Raw genomic sequence first — 21470 nt, forward strand, 5'->3', positions numbered from 1 at the left:
TTTTATTAAGACATTTTTTTTGAACTACACGCAATATTTTTCTTGGGAACAACATTATCAGAATATAATTAAAAGACTACAAGTACAGAGAAATCAGCAGGCAACTTACATAGAATGATTAGTAATATCAATCACACAGAAGAATTCATTCAATTATAATCACATTGTTGCTTGGGTATTATTAAAAGGATTATTTCTAAGTTTTCCGGGTTCCTCCAGCCCGGAAAACTTAGAAAAAAAACTGCAGCTAGTGCTTATTTTTAAAAAAATAATAAATGGCACTTAACGAGATTCAGCTGCAGCTTTCCTGCTCTGGTCTCCGGTCCGCGTCCTCCGAGTCCCGGCACCAATGAAGAAAAAGCCACCCAGCGGTAGCTTTTGTTTACTACAGCTGGCTGGCTTTTCCTTCATTAGTGCCGCAAAAGCCAGCACAGGCGAGCATCCATTTCCAAAATGGATGCGCCCATGTGCTTGCTTTTGCGAATTTTGAGCTTGAATAGCTCAAAATTTTCCATAGAAAGTTTTAAAAAAAATAGTGCTAGTATTTTTTTTATATTGCCTATCTATTTTTTAAATAACATTTTTTACTGGACTATCCCTTTAACATTTACAAATGTACTCAGTTAATAGTTATTTGCACCTTCTATTTAAATAGTAACTGCCTTCTTTTAGTGCCGGCCCATGTCTCTGTATATATTTGTATGAGAGCTTTCCCAGTGCCCCTTATCCCCCTTGGTCTCTTCTAGTGCCTAGAAGTAGTCAAAAGAAGTCTTGCCTAATTCTAAAGTGCTTGAAGGTGCAGGAAGGCACTAGCTCCTTCCCAACAAGTGGGAGGTCTAATGAACCAACAAGTCCCTTCCCCTTCTGAGGTCATGAGACAAGGGGCTTGATGAAGAAAGAATACCAGGCCTTCTCCTCTAAGGGCGGGAGGTGCAATGAACAAACAGGTCCCTTCCCCTTCTGGGGAGGGGAGAAAGCCATCCTAGCAGCTGTTCGGGAGCAATATACAGTGAACCCAAGGGTCTTGAAGTTAGCCAGGTTGCGTGCAGGGGCACTGCAAGTTTACTCATGGCAGCTGTGAGAGGCCATCTTGGAAAATGCCAGGACTGCCTGCGTTAGAGGTGACAGCAGTGACCATAGTCGTACATGGGCAGTTATTGGCAGTTCCAATGGTTCTATGTGATATTTCCGCGTTTTAAAGACCAAACCCCAAAAATACCTATTTTTTTCAGCTGTTTTTGTGTTGGCTTTATAATGACAAAATATCACATACTGGCCCCTCCCGCGCCTGCAAGGTGATCCCTTCCCCACCCCCACCCACAGGTTGTCCTGCTACCGGGGGGTGGGTATTTAACCCCCCCCCCCCGAAAAACCCATTGCTTCACACACCACCCCCTTTCCCGCCAAACACACTCACTCCCCACACATACGTATACACACACACAAACACAAAACAAACACAAAACAAACACAAAACAAACATACTTATCTCCCGAGATGCACCTTTCTTCTTCCGCCCGCGCTCATGCTTCCAGCCCGTCAGTCCCTGTGCACACGCGTGTGTGGCAGGGACAGGACAGTTTGATTTAGAAAGACCACTCTGTGCGGTCACAAAGCAGTCTTTCCAAAACTATCTTTTTTTTATCAATAAAAATAAAGCTAGCTTTTCACATAATACCGTTCCAATAGCAGATTATGGAAGAAGCAGATCAGGGTTGTTCACAGTTACTATGTTTTTGGCTTCTGGGGGTGCTTAGGTGAGGCTTTGGGCGGGCTGCTCAGACATGGGGTGTGCAGGGCAGTCTCTGTGTGGGCTGGTAAGGGGACAGGGGAGCAGGGAACGCGGGGCACATAAGTGTCTAAAGTGTAATATCACAGTACACACATAAATGATTATAGTAATACAGCAAATCGGTGGCACAGGATTACAGGTTACAGTTACAGTGAGCGCTACAATGGTATAGGGTGCAGGTTTAGAGAGGCAGCCGCCATGCAGTAGTGCAGCAATGTCCGGTACACAGTTTGTACTGCTGTGCATCGCCAAAAGGTAGAGAGCCATGGGGACATCTGCACAGTGCAGTTTGTGATTTCTACTCTTGACAGTTTGTTGTGGTTCATGCAAAGAGCGCCAGTCCCAGTTTGTGCAGCGTAGGAGTGGGTGGGGTTAGTCATACCAACAGGTCTAGGAGTGGGAATTCCACAACCATACTTCCCAACCGGCCAGAAATGTGTCAGTGACCATCGTCAAATGGGGCCAAGGTTGTTGAAACAATGAGCCCTTCAGCAAACTGTCCCACTTGGCCCACCACGTCAGATCCAGAGCCAATCAACTAGAGAGCTCCAGAAGGTCTGACATCTGGCCCTGAAACTGCGACCATTGCCAACGAAGAAGCCACTGAAGCGATATCATGCACAGCCTTGCCTCCAGTACCACTAGGATGCAGGAGGCCCAAAAGGTGCAGGAAGGATAAGGCTCCGACTCGTGTCTGCGACTGCAAGACAGACCATCCGAGAAAACATTCGCCACACGATCTTTGGGTGGGAAAACCCTGCCCAGGCGAGTGTCCAAAACTGCTCCGATGAATCGAAGACACTGGGACGGCAGAACCCGAGACTTTTTGAGGTTCAGGGAAAATGCCAAACTGTGCAAAAGAGTGCATGTATGGAGCAAATGTGCCGACACTAGCGCCGGTGAGTGGGCTCGGATGAGCCATCCAGGTAGGGAAAGACGTGAGCGCTCGTTCTCCTGAGTCAAGCCGCTACCACTGCTAGCAGTTTGGTGAAAACCGTATGTGCGGACGAAAGACCGAATGACAGGATCTTTAATTGGTAATGTTGCTGGCCCACCATAAACTTCAGACACTTCCTGCGCTTTAAATGAATTGGCACATGGAAGTAAGCGTCCTCAAGGTCCAAGGAAACCAACCAATCCCGCAGATCGAAGGCTTGCTGGATTTGGGCAAGAGTGACCATCTTCAATTTGTTTTTGCAAAGGAACAAATTCAGTAGCCACGGATCAAAATTGGGCGCAAGCCTCTGTCCTTCTTGGGCACCATAAAGCAGGTAGAGTACCACCCCCTCCCTCGTTCTGAGCTTGGAAGAAGTTATATAGCAATCTTTGCCACAAGATGACTGGCCTCTTCCAGAAGGATAGGGTCCAGAGGAAGAGGGGTGGAGTGAGGGCAGTTGTCCAGTAGGCGATTAAGAAAAGGGAGGAATTACCCCTGATTGATGACCTGCAAGGCACAAGCATCGGAAGTGGTCCTTCCACCCACTGGTGATGGGTGTTCGAGGCAGTCACTGAGGTTAAGCAGTCTGTGAGGGGGCGGGGCTGTTAGGGGGAATGTTCATTTCTGTGCCAATTCCCTTTAACCTTGGAGACCCCCCATCTTATTTGCTGGACTCAGGGCTTTTTCATTTTTACTCCTGAGGGAGTGGGACCTTTTTCTCACTCACTCATGTGTTTTCCTGACTATGATTTTCTATGTTCCTTACTGTTTTATGGAATCTGGTAAACGCCATAGGCATCTGCTTTTGCATTGTGACACACAGCACCTTTGTGCAGTGCCACTGAGAAGTCTCTTCGACTTCTCAATGTTTAACTACATTTTCTTGGGTGAAAGAGTGGCGTAGCCAGGATTGTCTAAAAAGTGGGTCCTGAAGCTAATGTAGTTGGGCCCATCGCAGTGACATTAACATCTGTAAATATCCACACAGCGCTGCACAGTGGGCATTTACAGATTTTTGGTGTGCCTGACCCGCTCAGGCCCTACCCTGTCTACGCCTCTGGGGTCAACTACTGTTCCCAAGAATAGTAAAATGACCCCCGTCTTACTTAACTTTACTTCATGGGTCCAGCACACACCACCCTATGTGGAGTGCTGGGTGTTACATAGTAATTCCTTTAACCCATTCCTCATGTAACATGTGGTTACAGTAACTCACTTGAATGGCTGGTGGCAGTGGATTCTTTCTGTACTACCTAGCGACATGTATCTGCAGGCTGATGCCTCAGCAGAAGTGCTGCACCCAAGGGTGATCATTTTTTCAAAAATGGCCTGCGTTCTTTTTCACCATTTCTTGTTAGTTTCCTCTGGGCTTTTACTCCGTTTGCATCAGGTTTGAGCCCTTTGTGTATTTTGCCTTTGTCAGGCTTCAGCCCGCCCAGGCTCCAGTGTAACTGGAAATGCAGGAAGTGAGGGAGGGTCCCGAAACGTCCCTGTCCTTTGTCTCTAGGTGTGCCTGAGTGAAACCAGTTCCAATTGGCCGGCTGGCTATCCTGAAGGACAGCCACCCTGCTGGGCGATTCACATCCTAGGGCTGCAAATGAATGGGAACTTCTATAAAAAGCAAGGTTTTAGGGGCTAAGAGAAGAGTCGCCCACTGGAGGATAACATCCAAAGCAGATGATGTCAGCAGCACCCTCCTAGAGTGCGAAGTGCCCGGTGAAGAACTGCGGCTGTGCTGACCCAGTTTTCGAATCGACAGAGAAGACCCGTAAAGGACTTCCTCCCTCCCTTAGGCTGGTGGGACCAACTAGCCTCGACACAAACTGTTTTGGCTCAACCCCCGAATTGCTGCAACTTTCCAAGGCTGCAGAAGCCCAATGGGTACTTCGACCACTTGTGAGTGCATTGTTGTCCGAATCCGGCCAGATCTTTGTGGGCATCTAGAGAACCCTACAGAAGCCAGAAATACGCGCCCAGCGTTACCTCACCAGAGTCGAAGAGTGAGAGATCAAGAAAATCCTAATTAGAGCTTTTTGTTCTTCTTTGGCGCTGAGGAAAAGGCTCTAAAACCACAAAGCCGCTGAATTGACGGAAATCCATTGCTGCCGAGTCCCTCTCTCGAGTGCTCCCGCAGGAGCGCGCCAGTTGGCCCCCCTTTCGTCACCACGACTAAGGACCAGGAACAAGGGTCTACTGCACTTCATCGTGAAGGCAACCAACCAATACAGCTTCTTAATTTCAAAAGGTACTGTGGGGCTTGGGGTGCTTTTTCCTTTTGCCATTGGGGGTGCTTCCGATCTTTGGGAGTGCGATTTAACCCTACACTAAGTTGACCTCAACTTACCTGCATTGCCTTACAGTTTGTGCTTCCTAAAGGAGTCTCCTCTGGAGGTGCTGTAATTTCTCTTTTGAACAATGACTATTTAAGAACATATTTCTAAGAAGAGGAGCATAAGAACTTTGACTTTGTCCATTGACTTTGGCTGTCCTGGCTCCCTAAAGGACCCCTTCTGAACTTATTGGCTTTGACAGTGCTTGCTCCCTTACAGGTTTTAAACCCCGACGTCCGAATCCAAGAATGTCACCTGATCACAGTACCAGTAGCCATGGATCTGTCCATGCAGTGCGCAGCATCTGCTGTGCTACCTCCTTAATATCTCAGACAAGGGACAGAAACCCATCCCTCATCTCAGGTCGCACACAACTACAGCAGACCAGAGGCCAAAAGAGAACTTTGCCATGGAGGTATTCCAGGATGCATGCGGTGCCAGATGATAGTTCGTACCTTCAGGTGAGTGGAACTGAAGTCAGCGATGGATTGAAGACAGGATACTGTTCCAGCTAAGTTTCGTAGTGTTCTTTCTCTCTCTGCAGGACTGACTCCAAGAGAGTCTTGGATGAGGTTTTAAGGCCTTTGACATGGCCCTAACTGGGAGGCTGACTTGCCAGTGGGGGCCAGGGGCAAGGGTCATGACACCCACTCAGCAGAATTCCCATCCATGATCAAACTGCACGTCTGCATTTAACAGCAAAATGGCTGCGCGGGCTCCTTGGCGCACCACTGCCCAACATTGAAACTGCGTTTTGCAGCTACACTAAAGAAAAATGATGGCTGCACCATCTTGCCAAACAACTATTGGGCAAGTTGGAACAGAGTGCACACTGAGAAAGGCCACCAGTATGTGTTCTTGTGTGCACCAAAAGAAGCCAATTGAAAATTAGCACTGCTCTGCTGCTTGCAAAATGTTCCCATTGAAAAGGGAATATTTTACATTGAAAAGGATGCTCCCCTGACCAATCCAGTTGTTTATAGGCACGCCCAGCTAAGCCTGCCCCACCACATAATCCTATGAGGTCACCATGCCTTATAAAGAAGGGAGGTTGACAGAACTCTGGATACACTTGCTCCTGAATTTCCGGCGCAGGCAAATCTGTAACGCTCACCTGGCATCCACTGGGACGCCACCCAATCTGGCTGGACTGCTTCCGACCTTGGACCCACTACCTTGGACTTTTGGGTTTATCTTATTGTCTCTTTTAGCATGGAGCCCACCTCCCTTGTGGACCCAACGACCCCTTGGTACTCTCCTCACCTTGACTTTTGGTAGGGTGCGCTCTGCGTCCTGCTGTTCTGTGCAGGGGTGCGTTGTGGATGGGCGCGTCACAACCTAGTTGCTTCACTTGTGCGGGCCCCTCAGAGTCCAGAGCTGCTGCAACTCAGTTCGTCAGGTAAGTCTGCTGTTTTGGCAACTTGTCCTTTTATTTGTAATTGCCCCTATTAATTTCCTTCTTTCTTAGGTGCGGAAGGAGTTCTGGTGATGCCGTGCTGACCGGGTGCTGTGCACAAGATGGTAAGTGAAAGCGCGGAGAGCGGCGCTATGTGCTTTTCTTGTGCTAACTTGTTTGTTGTCCTTTTCTTGCAGGCCACCGTGATGTTCCGGACTTTATGTTGCCGAGAAGATGGAGAGCGATGAGTAAAGTGCTGTTCAAACCGCCTTCTAGCACTCATGCGTGTTAATCGGCCTTGTCTTTCTTCTTGCAGGTCGATGAAAGGCCGGAATGGACGTGGACCAAAAGCAAGTCAAATTCAGGTAAGCGTGCGCCTTTTGGTTGTTTATTCAATGTTGACGAATAAACGCTTACTAATGCTGCTTCTCTGCTCTTCCCAGGTTGCGGCTTCCAAGAGAGCGAGCGTTCGCCAAGATGCTGGATGTTCGGTAGTCTGGAAGAATGACAGAAGCAGGGCTCGCTAATGGGTAAGCGAATACCAACGGTGTTCTGTTCTTGTAGGTATCGGGCCCGGAATGCAGAGGAAGATCCGACAGACCGCGGTGAGCGTCATGCTGCAACCAGCAGAGTAACGCGAAATGTGTTTTCCAGCTTGGGCGGGGCTTATATAGCCTGCAGGTATCCCAGGTGCCCCCAGGCCTGACCACACCTTAAATGCTAGACCGCATGGCTCAGTTCTGAAACTGAGCCATGCGGGGCATCCATGTTGTGAAAATGCCATTGTGCGTTCCAGTTCTCCAATTTCCCATATGAGCCTGGCGCCAAGAGAGTCTTGGGGGACATAATGGGACCCTTGGGGCCATGATGGAAGACTGTGGTGCAGCCCAGGTGGCCTGACTGCCAGGGGCAGGGGTCATGCCAGTATGCTGATTTTCTACATTCATCTCGCCAGACTCCAGATTCCACTGCAAGGCCAAAGCATAGCTGATCCAATCTCAGCAGGGCCTAGATCGGGTAATCCCACTAAAAACCCCAAGAACAAAGGGGAAAAGCTGTGGTAACACTTTTGAGGAGCATCCTGTGACCAGATCGGCTTTTTGCCTACTAACTGCATGCCCGCTGTACCCCTGCCATCCAGTGACCAGGCAGGCCCAGCTGTTCTGCTAGAAGAGTCCGCCGCTACCTGGTGACCCGAGCCTTGGAGTCCAGAACTCAGTTGACTGTTCCTAATCCCAAATTCAAGAGCGGATTGTGACTATTCCCCATCCCATAGCAACATAGCCTACCCCATCTTGACCCTTTATCTTTGTTCCACTCTCTAAGCAACCCTATCCATGCATTGGTAAAATGTCCAACTGTCAGAATTCTCTGTGCATCTTGTCTGTGATTTCCTAGCTTTAGCGCCATTCTTTCATTCACCCCATCTTGTAACTCCTTAGTAATATTTGGAATAATTTAAGTAAATTCCACATAAAGAGAAATGCAGCGTGGAGAGGGTAATCTGGCCCCTTAACCTGTTTCATGGACAGCGCTATCTTCTTGATAATCTAGTATAAGTAAACTTTGTCTTTTTCTTTCCAAACCGATTCTCTAACAGCTTTATTTTTCCAAAACCGAACCACCTTTTATCTTGCCAATCTCATCCAATTCTTCAACAATAGCCATCCTTTCACTTCTATATTGTCCCTGTGAGGTGCATCTATTCCCCAGCCCAAAAACCGCATTCTGATTTAGAGTATTGCACCCGTTTCCTTAAAAAAAGAGTTTTTGACATTTCAAACTGCAATTGAGAAACATGCAACTTTCCAACATGTGATTCGGCTGCATTGTGTTCTTACTTTCAGCTTGCTTTTGAACTGTATGCCTTTTGTTGATACCTTGCCTTGTGGTTGCTAGTGTGTATACATTCCTGCTATCGTGAGAAATCATATTTGCCTCATTGATTTTACCGCACATTATTTCTCAAATTTTGACTGTCATTTTATGCCATTGCAAAGGGCTTTAAAATCTTTTGCCTCTAATTTTGTGAGGGAAGGTCAGATTTCGATTCTGTTTGCCATCTCATCTCCTTGACTCCCTGCTGCCTCTTTCTATCCACTTCAAATTCGATTCATTGGGGTTTATGAGAGCATTGCAGGGGGAAATCTCAACTGCTATCTACCCATATTTCAAAACTGCTCCTATTCATTTGTGCTTTGGATAGTTTCTTGTAGAAGGTTAACCAAGTGTATTTCAGTGGTTTTCATTGTAATTATCATCCCATTGGTGATTGCTGCCCAATATTAAAATGTGTGCGATTTCTTTGAATTTTAAAATAAATAAATATTGCATTCCCACCAACCAGCCTGGTTCACATGGTCCATTGTGACCTGGGGCATTTGTAAAAGGGGGTGTGAGACGGGTTGTGTGTCATCTCAAATTGAATTTGCAGAAAATAAAGAGAAAGCATTCCAATTGCGCGCTACATCCAAGGTTAAGGGCAAAGACCCTGGTCCGGTGTGTGTCGCCTGATTGAAATCTTTAACACTCTGGGGAGGTGTCCAGACCACTGGCTCCTTGTAGGTCAGAAGCCAGGTCCAGCAGGCCATCCCCCTTAAAACTCTACTGGGAAACCCTCGCTTCCCTAGGACCCAAGTTTGGTTCAAAACCAAAAGAAACAAGCTCACCCTCCTCATCATGAATGTACATTTTAGACATGACGGCGTCTCTGGGTAGTGGGGGCGAAATCCTGTGGAGCTGCAGAGCCTACGGCGCCACCGGTTTACCGAAGAACAGCTGCGATAGGATATGGATATCATAGATGAGTAATCCATGGCAGGAAAGAATCCAATGGAACTGGTGTCCCACAGAAGTCTATGGGAGGAAAGCAGCAAAAAGATAATCTTGCATAACTACTATTTCCAGTACTCCAAAGTACGTTTAACCTATGGAAAATGAATCCAATGTTGACATATTTATCACAATAGTTAAATAGGGACAAAATAAACAAACTGCAGTGTGCAGTGAAAAGAAAAAAGCGAAGAAGATACATACTAGCCTTCATAAATTTCCATTAATTTCATACCTGGCCTCCACCCTCTTCCTTGCACAAGTCTATTGCAAATGCCAAGTCCATCGCTGCAAAGACGGCATCTGCATCTGTACTCTGGGATGCCAGAATGAGTTGCCGTAAACTCTCATACATCACTGGATCAAAAAAAGCAAAATCGTGCCAATTCACCTAAAACAGAATACAAAAAAAATGCATATTATATAGGTAAACAGCAAAAACGTAGTATTTCCAGGGAACTGTACAATGTGAATAGAGGATCTGGAAAAGTGAAATTAGAAAGCACAGTACAGAATAAAAGTAGCCAACAGAGGCTTAAGAAATTGCTAGTTTTACTGATCGTCATATCAAAGTCTGATATTTAATGCAATGCCTCAAAATTAATTTCAGATGACAATTCAACAACCCACTACAAAGGAGCAACAATGCCTTTTCAATGGACACTACGTAAATTTAACCTGAAAAAAGGACACAAGAGGAGAGAACAGAGGCACCATCATATTATGTTATGCATTCAAATGTATTGTGTAACGCTTAATATTGCCATGAGGCCATTTCAAAGGGATGGTGGATTTGAGGGATCACTGAGATGTTCGAGGCAGAAACGACTGAGGGAGAAAAAAAGTAATATTTTCAAAAATAACTTTCAGTTTCGTCTCCCACAGCCATTTTGGACCATACTTACATTGTGGCAGCACTCGGCTAATTGTGCCGCCATCTCTGCAATCCCCATGCAATGTCGGTTCCCTTCATGCACATGGAAGGGATCCGACGCCGTAGAGACCCTTTTTTTTGCTTGTCCCCCGCAACAAAGGCACAATAAACATTTTTGATTTTATTTTCCTACGCCCTTTTTTGGCGTTTTCCATCTTTGTTTTCTTTTCATACATTTGTACGGATTCCGATTTGAGGAAGACTCAGTGGGGAAGAGTACAAAGTGATTATTGTGCGGTTGGAGCAAAGAACTTGTTATCCCCATGTGTGGAGTAGTGTAAAGGAGCTGGTCTGTGGTGATGAGATGTGGCAAGCTGTGTGGCAAATTAATTGATCATACTGAGAGAAAACAAAAGTGGAGATCTTTTTGGGGAAAAAAGGCTGGTGGATCGGATGAATCAACATCTACATTGGATTCTACAGTGAGAATTATTTTCTTGTAATCCATCTGTATTACTGCGAGACATTTGAGAAAAATGACAAAAGGAAAAAAGTTCCTGCAGAGCAAGTGGTAGTTGGTTTCCAGAAGGAGGGAAGTTATGGCTCAGCAAAACAGCCTTAAATAGGTTCAAAAGGGGAGAAGGAAGGACTATTAATGATGGAGAGAGAAGGTTATGGTAGAGGTCACGGTAGAAGCCAATGGTCTAGGACTCTTGGCTGAACCTCGCACACGTGTGCAGGATGGATTTATTGGAAATATGAGCCGGATGAAATTTACATTAAGAAAGCTTTTTACCACCATAACCAAGTATAATGTACTCTTCATGCTTCCCAATACAACTCAACAACGTAACCCAACGTCCACGTCTAGCTACCAGTTGATGCTATCCATTGTCACCAGATTCTTCCATTTTAGCTCATAACTTACAATGGGCAATAAACAAGCATGTTAATCAAAACGCTCTGTGCACTGGACAATCCTTGAAAAGAAGATGGTTCAATGAGGCACGTTCCTATAGAGGGAGTTGAGTGAACTCTGCATATTAATAGGTGAGCGGCAAGCTAATAAGTATTGGGTTGGTCCAGAGGCTGCCTGGATTACCTCCTAGAAGGTAGGAGAGGAATCCTGCAGAGTTGCCACTGCCACCAAGGCACAATATTGCAAAAAGAGGTGTTGCAGATCCCTGTTTCTAAAATATCATCTAGGATAACATTAGTGAGTCCTAATCAAACCGCAAGACCACACTCAGGTAACCTTACAGAAACTCTTGCAAGTATATTGAACATGTGTGTTTAAAGTTTATGGTGGTCAGAGTAGTAGCCAATAAAACTGGACTAACACATTACTCAGTACCCGTTAATGAACTCTTATTGGCTGTCATGATCTCTGCTTCCAAAAGGTCAGGGTTTTCCCAACTCCCTTGGAAGCAGATCCATAACCCAGGTTCCGAGTGCCAACCAGTCCCAATTGGGACCTTTTGGACCCAGTCCTGGCGCCAGTGGCACCAGGCTCATAAATATGCCCAGTCCCAGCGCTGGAAGCGCCGGGCTCATAATGCTTGGGTGGACTTACCTGCAGCAGACCATGCTGCTTACTTGCCTGCCAGTTGAGCCTCTGATCCTCTTCTGTTTGGAACTACTTTTCCTGTTGGGTGGGGCAGGAGCCACTCCCTAGATTCAGAACACTGGAACTCTTCTGGAAAGCAGGAACTCTTTTCTTACCTAGGCGTGGCTGTGGAAGGAGACACCTAAGCACTACAGGAGGCTATTTAAACCACACCCGATGGATGAATCTTGCTTTGCGTTATTCTGCATCCTCTGCAGCAGAACGCTCATCGTGTCTTCTGCATCTGATCCTGGGCCTAAGGAAAAAGGCTTACCATCCTGAATCCAGTCTTCAGCAACACCTATAAAGACAAGAAAGAACAGGTTAGCATTACGGTCTCAGTGACAGCTCTTCACTTACCTGGTCCATCGGCTGTCACCAACGCCTCGCGCTGCATTCCGGCATCTGAAAGACAAAAGCTTACCAACTCTTTGCACGCTCCGGAGGCCTTCATACTGCATTCCGGCATCTGAAAGACAAAAGCTTACCAACTCTTCGCACGCTCCGGAGGCCTTCGGCGCTGCATCCCGCATCTGAAAGACAAAACAAGGTGCGTTTAAAGACATTGGGGAACTTTAATACTTACGTGCCATTACTCCTTTCCACATCTAACCCAGTGGGTATTCCGGCACCCTGCAGCCGCTCCGAACTTGTACCTGCAAAATAAAAAGACAGTTAGAGCGCATCGTGAAGCAGGCAACAAGCGCTTACTTACGTGCTTCCAGGCGCTTCTATTCATCACACGGGCTCCATCTTCAACTCACTTCAGCCCGTCATCCGCCATCGCCGGAACCCTGCAAAACAAGAAACATCATTACTAAAGACTTTAAAGACATTAGAATTACTCGAAACTTACCGTTCGTGCAGTAAACGACGGACAGCAGTCCTCTGAAGTCAAGAGGCCTGCTCCCCTTATCCAGTGAAGAAACTGGTTACAGCACCCTGCCCCGAGGCAGATGGAGAGCACGGCGTTCACTTACCTAAGGTGAGAGCGTTAACCTTTGGGGCTCTACAGGAGAAGAGAAAGGGAAGAAGAGAGACATTCAATAACCCAGTTCCTTAATCCCATATTTTCTATCTGCAGACATCTTACCCTTCGAGTCAGACATACAGTGCACAGAGGTCCAGCCCAAAGAGCCAGCCGTGTGTTACACATCACCTTTAAAGATACGGTATACGCCCAGTCAAGACCGGCGCCTCTACGGGAATCAGGTGAGCGTTACATTGGCACAGAGAAAATAATCTGACTATGCACTGCGGTTGAGAGTCAAAGCAATAATAACGATAAGTATGTGCGAGAGACACAGAGTTGCTCAACAAAATAGCTGGGAACCCCCAGTCTTTGCTACTGGTAAAGAAAGCAGAGACACACTGGGGAGCAGCAGACTGCAGATGTGAAACCCTGTAAATGCCAGCAACCACACCAGGGGAATTCCGAGATGGCAGCAACACCACGAACGTCTACCGCAGATGGCAACACCACGGTTCGTGGCTGTCGAGATGGACTTTCCTTGCCTCTGGGGTTCAGCACTCGGTTGAGGTGGCTCGGGCTCAGTCAGTCCTGCTTCCTGGGAGTACGGAGGATCTTCCTACAGCTCTTGGCCAGCTTAAAAGCAATGCACACAATCTGGTGTTCCTCTCCCTGGCTATTCGGTTCCAGCAGCAACTGCAGTGTAATTTCAATCAGCACTGAAAGGAAGTCCAGGTGGCTTACTTTGGAGTTGATGGGTCCCACCAACACAAGGGGAAAAGTCGTCCTTGCAGGGCTTCTCTAGTCGATACGAAATTGGAGTTTCAGCACATCAGCAGGGCTTTGTCGGGCAAACCAACGGTCCAAGAGTTGCAGCAGGCATCCTCTTCAAGTTCTTCTTTGAATTCCTCCGTTTAGTGGTCAACTCTGCCTTCCAAGCCAAAAAGCCTCACCTTTTATGCAGGTTTCTCCCACTCATTCCAGCCTAGCTGTCACCCAGCAGGGTGGCTGTCCTTGCAGGACAGCCAGCTGGCCAATCACTTAAGAGTGAATTCCTGTCTGAGACTAAGCACCTCGGGCACCTCCCTCGCTTCCTGCCCCCGCAAGACACCCTGGAGCCAGAGGCAGACTTCACTCGTGAATCCCGCCAAAGACAAAACAAACAAAAGGTACCAAACCTGGTTTGGCACGCAGAGTAAATCTCAAGAAGGACCTTGCCACAAAGAAATAGCAAAAAAAGAAGACCGGGGCCATTTTGACAAAAATGGCACCCTTGAGTGCTTTACTGCAGCTGCGAACGCAGTCCGCTGTAACTGCACACCACGGGAGTTAAAAGTAAACCACTGCCACCAGCCATTCATTGAGGAAAGGGTAACAAAAATGATACATCAGAAGCTAGACAAAGGGGATACTAATAACCCCTCCTGCACCCTATTGTAAGATCCTGTGTGCTGGGTCTAGAAAGTTACAAGTGTAAGTAAAGTCAATTTCACTTGTAGTTTATCCAAGAGAAGATATTTAAACCTTTGGGAAATCTGAAAGACTTCCCTGTGCTGCACTGAAGGTGCTGTGTGACAATGTAAAAATATTATGCCTATGGAGTTTGTCAGACTCCACAAACAAAAGAAATTAAAATACATGAGAGAGTGGGGAAAAAATGGTCTCACTCTCTCTAGGCAAAACAATTTAAGTCCTAGAGTCCAGCAAAAGAGCAGGGGGTCTCCAAGGTAGAGAGGGATTAGCACATTTCTGAAAATTCTCCTTAACAGTCCATAACGTCAAATGTCCACCATCCTGCATCCAAACCCATTTCTGGCCCTTACACTATACTAAGGAAAAATTGGGTATCTTCTAAATCCACAGGGAGGCTTCTCTCACTCTCTGGACACAGCCCTTTAAAGTTCAATTAACAACTTGAACACAATGAGCAATAGAGTTCCTCAGTAAAAAAAGGGGGGCTGGGAGAGGAGTCCCTTCCTCTTGTTTCCAACTCAAAACTGTAGCGCCAAGTCTGGTACACTATCCTACCAGACTTGACTGTTGAATTCAGAATTCAAGCAAAGGTCCCTTTCTTCTAAGGTGGGTCCTCATCCCCTGGTTTTATTCTCTTGCAATTTTCCACATTGGTCCCAGATCCCTCTGGGCTGATTTGGGTTCTCCCCGACTTTCTCACTTGGGTCCCAGATTCCTCTGGGCTGTCTCAGGTTCTCCCAGACTCTTCCACACTGATCCCAGAACCCTCTGGGCTATCTCTGTTCTCCACAACTGATTCTTTAATTCCTGTGTGGCTCCCAGACCCCCTTTGATTTTCTGGGTTCTCCCCGACTTGCTTTCAACCTTAGCCCCTTTTAAAGTGTCTTTTCTCTTAGGTCGGTCGCGGACCCCTGTGCTTTGCTTTTATGGTGGTTTGTTTTAATTTTATTTTTAAATGTTTTTATTGGCATTTATAGTATACTTTAACAGTTTGCAGCTCTACATTCCATCACTTTCACATGTATACTCAAAACAGGTTAACAACAACAACTAACTTTATAATAACAACAGTCTTCACTTCCAAGTACGCTCATGTGGGCATCCAACTACGTTTCCAGGGAAGCAGCGGTGTTTGGGGTGTCACCAGGGGGCTTTGGAGACTGGAGGGCGTCAGTCCAGAACACCTCATCTTGATGGCCCAGCTTTAAGCGAGTTCTAACCATCCCGTGTGTAGGCCCGTTTCATTTATGGGGGTTTATCATCCGATGGATGAAACATGTCCCAGTTTAGTGCCTTCCAGGCCTCGTAAGCAGGGCTCGCATCACCTCCCGCCTTGGATACTCCATCACCCCATACCCTAGTTTCTGCCCCCGTCCAATGTTCCAGCTCACTGCGCCATCTGGCATATTGCGGATCCCCTGCCTTCTTCCACGCCATTGCAATGGCCCTCTTGGCCAACACACATACCATGTCCATGAATTTGATTAGATGCCTAAATTAACTAATTCTTGTGTAGGCCCCCAGGAGCCATTCCTTTGGTGTCCATTCATACCACGCCACCCCAGTCCTTCTGCAAGCTTGTTCTATCTTGGCCCAGAAGCGCTGCACCTTCAGGCACCCCCAGAACATATGCATCATTCCCGCTCCCTCCGACCTACACCAGGGACACAGTGTATTTGCGTTGCTACTAAATTTGACTATTCTACACAGTGTCCTATAGATCCTAGAAAGGACGTTTAGTTGGACCAACCTAAATCGGGCAATTCGCGACACTTCTCTGGGGTACATTAGGATCCTTTCCCATTCCTTTTCAGATATGCTGATTCCAGGTCTATCCCCCACCATTGCTTCAACAAATTGCTTTTGGGGTTGGGTCTATCTGCAAGCTGGCTATAGAGCCTAGACACTGGTTTCCACCCATCTCCCAGGTTGTGAAGCAGTGTTAGTGCTGGTTCTGCCTCTGGTTCCTCTGGCCATTCGTTCCATCTGCCCTTTGCCACCTTCTTGATCCTCTGGTACCACAGAAACTGGCCCTTGGGCGGACCATCCTCCTCTCCCATAGATTAAAATTCCCTGAAGACGCCCTTCTCATATACACCCCCCCCAATCCCCCAGGTGTAAATACGGTGTATTTCCCATTGCCTCGCCCGGTCCACCTTAGACATTTACCCCCAAGTACCTGAATGAGCGTACTTCCCACCGGAGCTCAACCCTTGGGAGATCCTCCTCCTTTTTCCTTGCTAACCCCGCCAGTGGGAATATGTATGATTTCTCTGTGCTGAAGGAAATCCCTGACACTCGCGCGAAGTTCCGCAGCACTTTCAGGATCACTGGTACATTGAGGTGTGGGTCCCTTAGGTAGAGCAATGCCTAGTCCGCATATAGGGACACAACATGATCCACTCCTCCCACTCTAATGCCTGCGTCAAAGAATTGTTTCCTGATGTAGATGGCTATCAGCTCTAGACCCCAGGACATAGAGCATTGGTGACAGTGGGCAACCTTGCCTGGTGCCCCTCTGGATGTCCCACAATGCGGACACCATTTCTCCCCGTCTTCACCCTGGCCGCCGGTGCCTCGTAGAGTATTTTAATCCACCCTATGAAGCGTTCACCTAACCCAAATTGTCTCAAAGTAGCAATAAGCCATTCCCAGTAAATAGAGTCAAATGCTTTTATAGCGTCCAAGGAGATCACTGCGTACTCTTCTTGCTCCTCTGCTGTTTGCGCGATAATAGGTTGCAACCTTCGCAGGTTTATTGCTGTGTTCTGGCCTGGTATAAACCCATTCTGGTCCCCATACACTATAGTCCCTATGACCCTTGACAGTCGTCTGGCCAGTATGGTCGTCAATATTTTAATGTCATAGTTCAGCATCGCCAGTGGCCTGTACGAGTCACATTTGTCTGCAGGTTTCCCTGGTTTAGGTATCGGGACCACTAATGTCTCCCTCATGCTCCTCGGCAGCACCCGTGCTCCGTATGCCTCTTTAAATACCTCATGCAGGATCGGGGCCAACTCCTGGCTATACGTCTTGTAAAACTTGGGGGGCAGCCCATCACTCCCAGTGGTCTTGCAAGTAGCTAGTGATTTAATTGCGTCGCTTATGTCCTCAACCGTTGGCTCTGCATTTAATTTTTCCCACTGAGAACTGTCCAGTGAGGGCAGACCTATCTCTTCCAGCGTATCCAGTATATCTCCCTGTGGTATTAACGCGTCGTGGCGGTACAACTGGGAATAAAAGTTTTTAAACGAATCATTGATTGCCGACTGCGTTGTGTGCACCGAGCCGGTTTCATCTCCGATTTCCGTGATCAGATATTTTGTGTTTTCTCTTTTGCACAGCCACGACAGCAGTCTACTTGGCCTATCGCCCTCCGAGTGAGCTCTAGTGGTTTTTGCAATATAATCTAACTTTGCTAATCTAGCCCAGGCACTTTGGCATTCCTCCCTGACGATTGCTAGCTCCGTTTCTGCCTCCCTGGTTTTCTGGGCGTGAGCCTCCATCTACCTAATCCTCCCCTCGCCAGCCTCTAGTTCACTTCTCAGAGACTCTGATGCCTCCAGCGCTAGCTATGACTTCTCCTCTGACCACAACGTTCAGTGCCTCCCAGATTGTATCCCATCCCCTTACGCCCCCCCCACATCGTTATCCACATAATTCCTCTATTTTACCCCGGATCCCCTTCCTGAAGGCACTATCCGTCAGGGCGTCTGCTGGCATGCGCCACAGAGGTATGGGTGGCCTAGGTCCCCTCATCTTGCATTCCATGAGTAACGGTGAGTGATCTGATATCGATCTTCCCAGATATGATGCTGATTCTACTTGGGGTAGGTGCGTTCTGTCTACGTAGACTATTCTGGTATATAGGGCATGGGGCGATGAAAAGTAGGAAAATTCCCTGTCCTCCGGGTGTAACTCCCTCCACACCTCTGCTAGGTCCAGGTTCGCTATCACCTCATTCAGTGCCGAAGGGGTCAGTTTCGCTCCTTGCATTGGCGGGTTGGACCTATCCAAGGTGAGGTCCCGATCACAGTTAAAGTCTCCCCCCAGATGAAAAAGCAATCCTGGTATGGGGCTAGCTTCGCACTCAACTTAGTCAAGTACGCTGAGGTCCCACTGTTAGGGAGAAGGAATTAACTATGCATATCTCTAGTAGTTCAGTGCTTCCTCTGAGTATCAGGTACCTACCCTCTGCATCAACCTCCTTTGTTAAGAGTCTGAAAGGCATAGTGTCATTTATCCATATTTATACACCTCGTGCATATTTAGAATACGGCGCTCCAAACCCTTGCCCTCCCCAACGTCCTACCACTTTGCTATTGCCTTCAGCAATGCGATGGAGACTGACTTTCTCTTCAGGAAGGATTTGATCCTGTTCCTGTGCATATCCATGTCAGCAATTTTATATCAGCTGCCATCCCCACCTAGTGAAACCCGAGTACGCTCTACTCCCATCCTTATTTCCCACCAACACACCACCACATCTACACTCACCTCCCCATCCCCTGCTTTCCCCGAGTCGGGTGCCCTCCTTATAATTGCATCAGTTACTCTGAAGACCTTTGATTTCTCCCATATCTCGCGAGTAGCGCAAAATCATTTCTCTGTCTTGGAAATTCAAGATCCTTGCTACTATTGGCCGGGGGTATGATCCTGGTGGCGGCCTCTTTTGTTGGGTTCTGTGGTCCCTCTCAACTGCAAAGCCATGTGACAGTTGTCCGGCACCGATCTTCTGCTGCAGCAAGGTTTCCACAAAATTTGTGGGATTGGAGCCTTCCATGCCTTCCGGTACACCCAAAAGGCGCACATTGTTGCATTCAGACCGGCATTCAGCATCCTCTGCCCTCTCTTCCAGGACCTTGTTTTTCCTTTCCAGTACTTGCACTCTGGCTTGGATATCTTTCAGCGCTTCCGCGGTTTCTAATTGTCCAGCTTCTGTGGCCGTTACCCACGCCGTGAGCTTACGCATATCTTGACGTATCAGTTGCATGTCCGCCTTGAATTCCTCTATTTTTGTATCAATGAAGGAGAGCAGTCCGGCTATGGCCTCCAGCACCTGTTTGTCTTTGTTAGCTTCATCAGGTGGTGCCTGAACTGGGCCGGCCTCGCTAGTGCTCTGAGCCTGCTCACGCTGTCTAGCTGTGGCAAAGGATTCTTTGATGGTAGAGTTGTTATTTTTTTTGGGTGGAGACAGATTCCAGCAACAAGCCAGAGCAATGTTGGTTTGGAGGTCTGAGGTATGTCTCGTTAGTCGTTGCCTACATACGCGAGCTCCTCCCCGGGGCCGTATCTGGGCCTAGTGTTCTTATGTCCCAGCTACTTTGCATCTACCATGCAGGGCTGGTGGGGTCGCGTGACCGGTAACCTCCCCTCCTCACCCACCTCAGGCTTCCCAGTGACCCTCTAGCCGCCCACTTGTTGAGCTGTACAGAGAAATGCCTCCTGGCGACTATACTTTTCCTAGTATAGTTAGGATCCTTTACATAGGTGGTGTGTCTGCATGCGCCTCCAGCTCCCTGGGTGCTGCAGTACTTGTTGAACACCCAAAGGTAGTCTCCTGCAATGGGACACACGTCAGTTTATGTTAGCTAGCTTCCGGCTGGCCCACACGTTAGGTGCACCTTAATTGTCAGCCTTTTCTAAGTTTTAGGATGTCCTTTCCCCCACTGTTGCTGCCCAGAGTCTCAACCTTGGCCGTAATGTAGGAAGGAAAGCGGCAGCGCCCAATGCAGCCCCCTCCTCCCACAGCCAGTCCCAACCAGCGTCTAGGTTCCTAGGCACACTCACCGTGAGCCCCGTACCACCAGTACCTGCAGACAGCATCCAGACTTGCTGTGTTGCATTCTTGCGCTCCGGTGGCCACCGCTTACCTCGCCTTCCCTCCGCTGCCGGCTTCATGCTACCACGTTCTGTTCCTGCTAGTCCCTGCTCATGGGGCTGACCCCACCAAGATGTTTCGCTCTCCGCCGGGCCCTCACGGGTAATCTGTGCACCTTTCTGACCCTCAGAGGTCTTGACATTTAAGCCGCTTCTTGTTGCACAGAGGCGTTGAAGATCCCAGCGTGTCTTCGCATTAGTCACTGCATGGTCCTCACCCTCGCTCCGGAATGTCGGAGGTCCAGTGTCCCACCAGCCAGTTGCATCTCAGGCTTTCCGGTCGCCGGCCCAGCTAATGTTGCGGGTCAGACTGGATGCTGCTTTGATGATGCCTCTCCACTCCAGCCCAGCTTCGGTCTATGCGCCTTGTCCATAACCCCTTCCGCCCAGGGTCACAGCGGCGCTGACAGGGGCCGATTCGGTATGGGTGCGCTATCCTTGCCCCACACTGGCCAACAGGGAATGTGCCACTGACTATGATGTCCCCGGTGTCGCCACTTCACTTTGGCCGTTCTCCCAGGCCGACCACAGCCGCTGCTCTGCCCAGCGGGGGACTTGTGCCAATGTCGCCCGACTTCACTGTTCGCCGCGGTCTCCACAGCCCGCTCCGTCGATCCAGCCTTCCAGCGTCCCAGGCTTTTCCTGTTGCTTCTGAACCCCTGGCACCAAGTAGGCTGCAGGCTAGGGGGGTAAGGCATTTTCTTCTTCTGGCGTCTGTGGCACAGCTCAGCGCAGAGCACTGCACCTCCTCCACCTCACCTCCAAGCGGTGACATGATCCGCCATCTTGCTGCCTTCTCAGAGCCTCCAGATTTGGCGTGTGGGCTCTGATTTTCTTCAGACTTCTTGCGATCAGGTGTAGGATCGTTTCCTTTGTTCGTGGATATTAATTGAATGCTGTTTCTGTAGCTCTTAAACTAAAGGATCTTAACTAGGATCAGGATAGGAGCGCAGAGCAGCCACCTCCTCACTCCATGAACCAGGCCAAACCCCCATAGTTGTTCATTTTAAGTTCTTGTACTCTTTCTAAGTCCCAGATCCCTCTGGGCTGTCTCGTTCTCCCAGCCCGATTCTGCTGTTCCTGTGTGGGTCCCCGACCCCCAACCTTTGACTTTCCCGGGCTCTCCCCAACTGGCTTTGGGCCTCAGCCCCTTTGAAGTGTCTCTTCCTTTTGTACAGGTCCCTGACCACTGTGGCTTGCTTCTATAGGCTTTTCCCGCCTTCATATGGATCCCAGACCCTGGTGTGTTGCACTGTCCCACTGAACAGACCTGGTGTACTTTCCTGCTAGGTACCGTTCCACATGTGATGCGTTACACAGTTCGTTTCACTTTTCTTTCCCCTTGTACTTCTCTTGGGACTCCAGCCCGACTTAGCTACT

General features: G+C 48.2%; 1 protein-coding gene across 9 annotated transcripts in view; it reads right to left on the reverse strand.

Annotated features, from left to right (window-relative positions):
• Nucleotides 1–21470, reverse strand: part of UBR5 (ubiquitin protein ligase E3 component n-recognin 5) — a 2447509-nt gene that overhangs the window by 164615 nt on the left and 2261424 nt on the right. For all 9 annotated transcript variants that reach the window (XM_069621460.1, XM_069621458.1, XM_069621459.1 and 6 more), the window contains one exon: nucleotides 9523–9678. In XM_069621460.1, coding sequence (XP_069477561.1) covers nucleotides 9523–9678 — 156 coding nt within the window. The remainder of the gene's footprint in view (nucleotides 1–9522; nucleotides 9679–21470) is intronic.

This window comes from Ambystoma mexicanum, chromosome 5q, assembly GCF_040938575.1.
Source record: "Ambystoma mexicanum isolate Mex_15411 chromosome 5q, UKY_AmexF1_1, whole genome shotgun sequence".
Classification (NCBI taxonomy): domain Eukaryota; kingdom Metazoa; phylum Chordata; class Amphibia; order Caudata; family Ambystomatidae; genus Ambystoma; species Ambystoma mexicanum.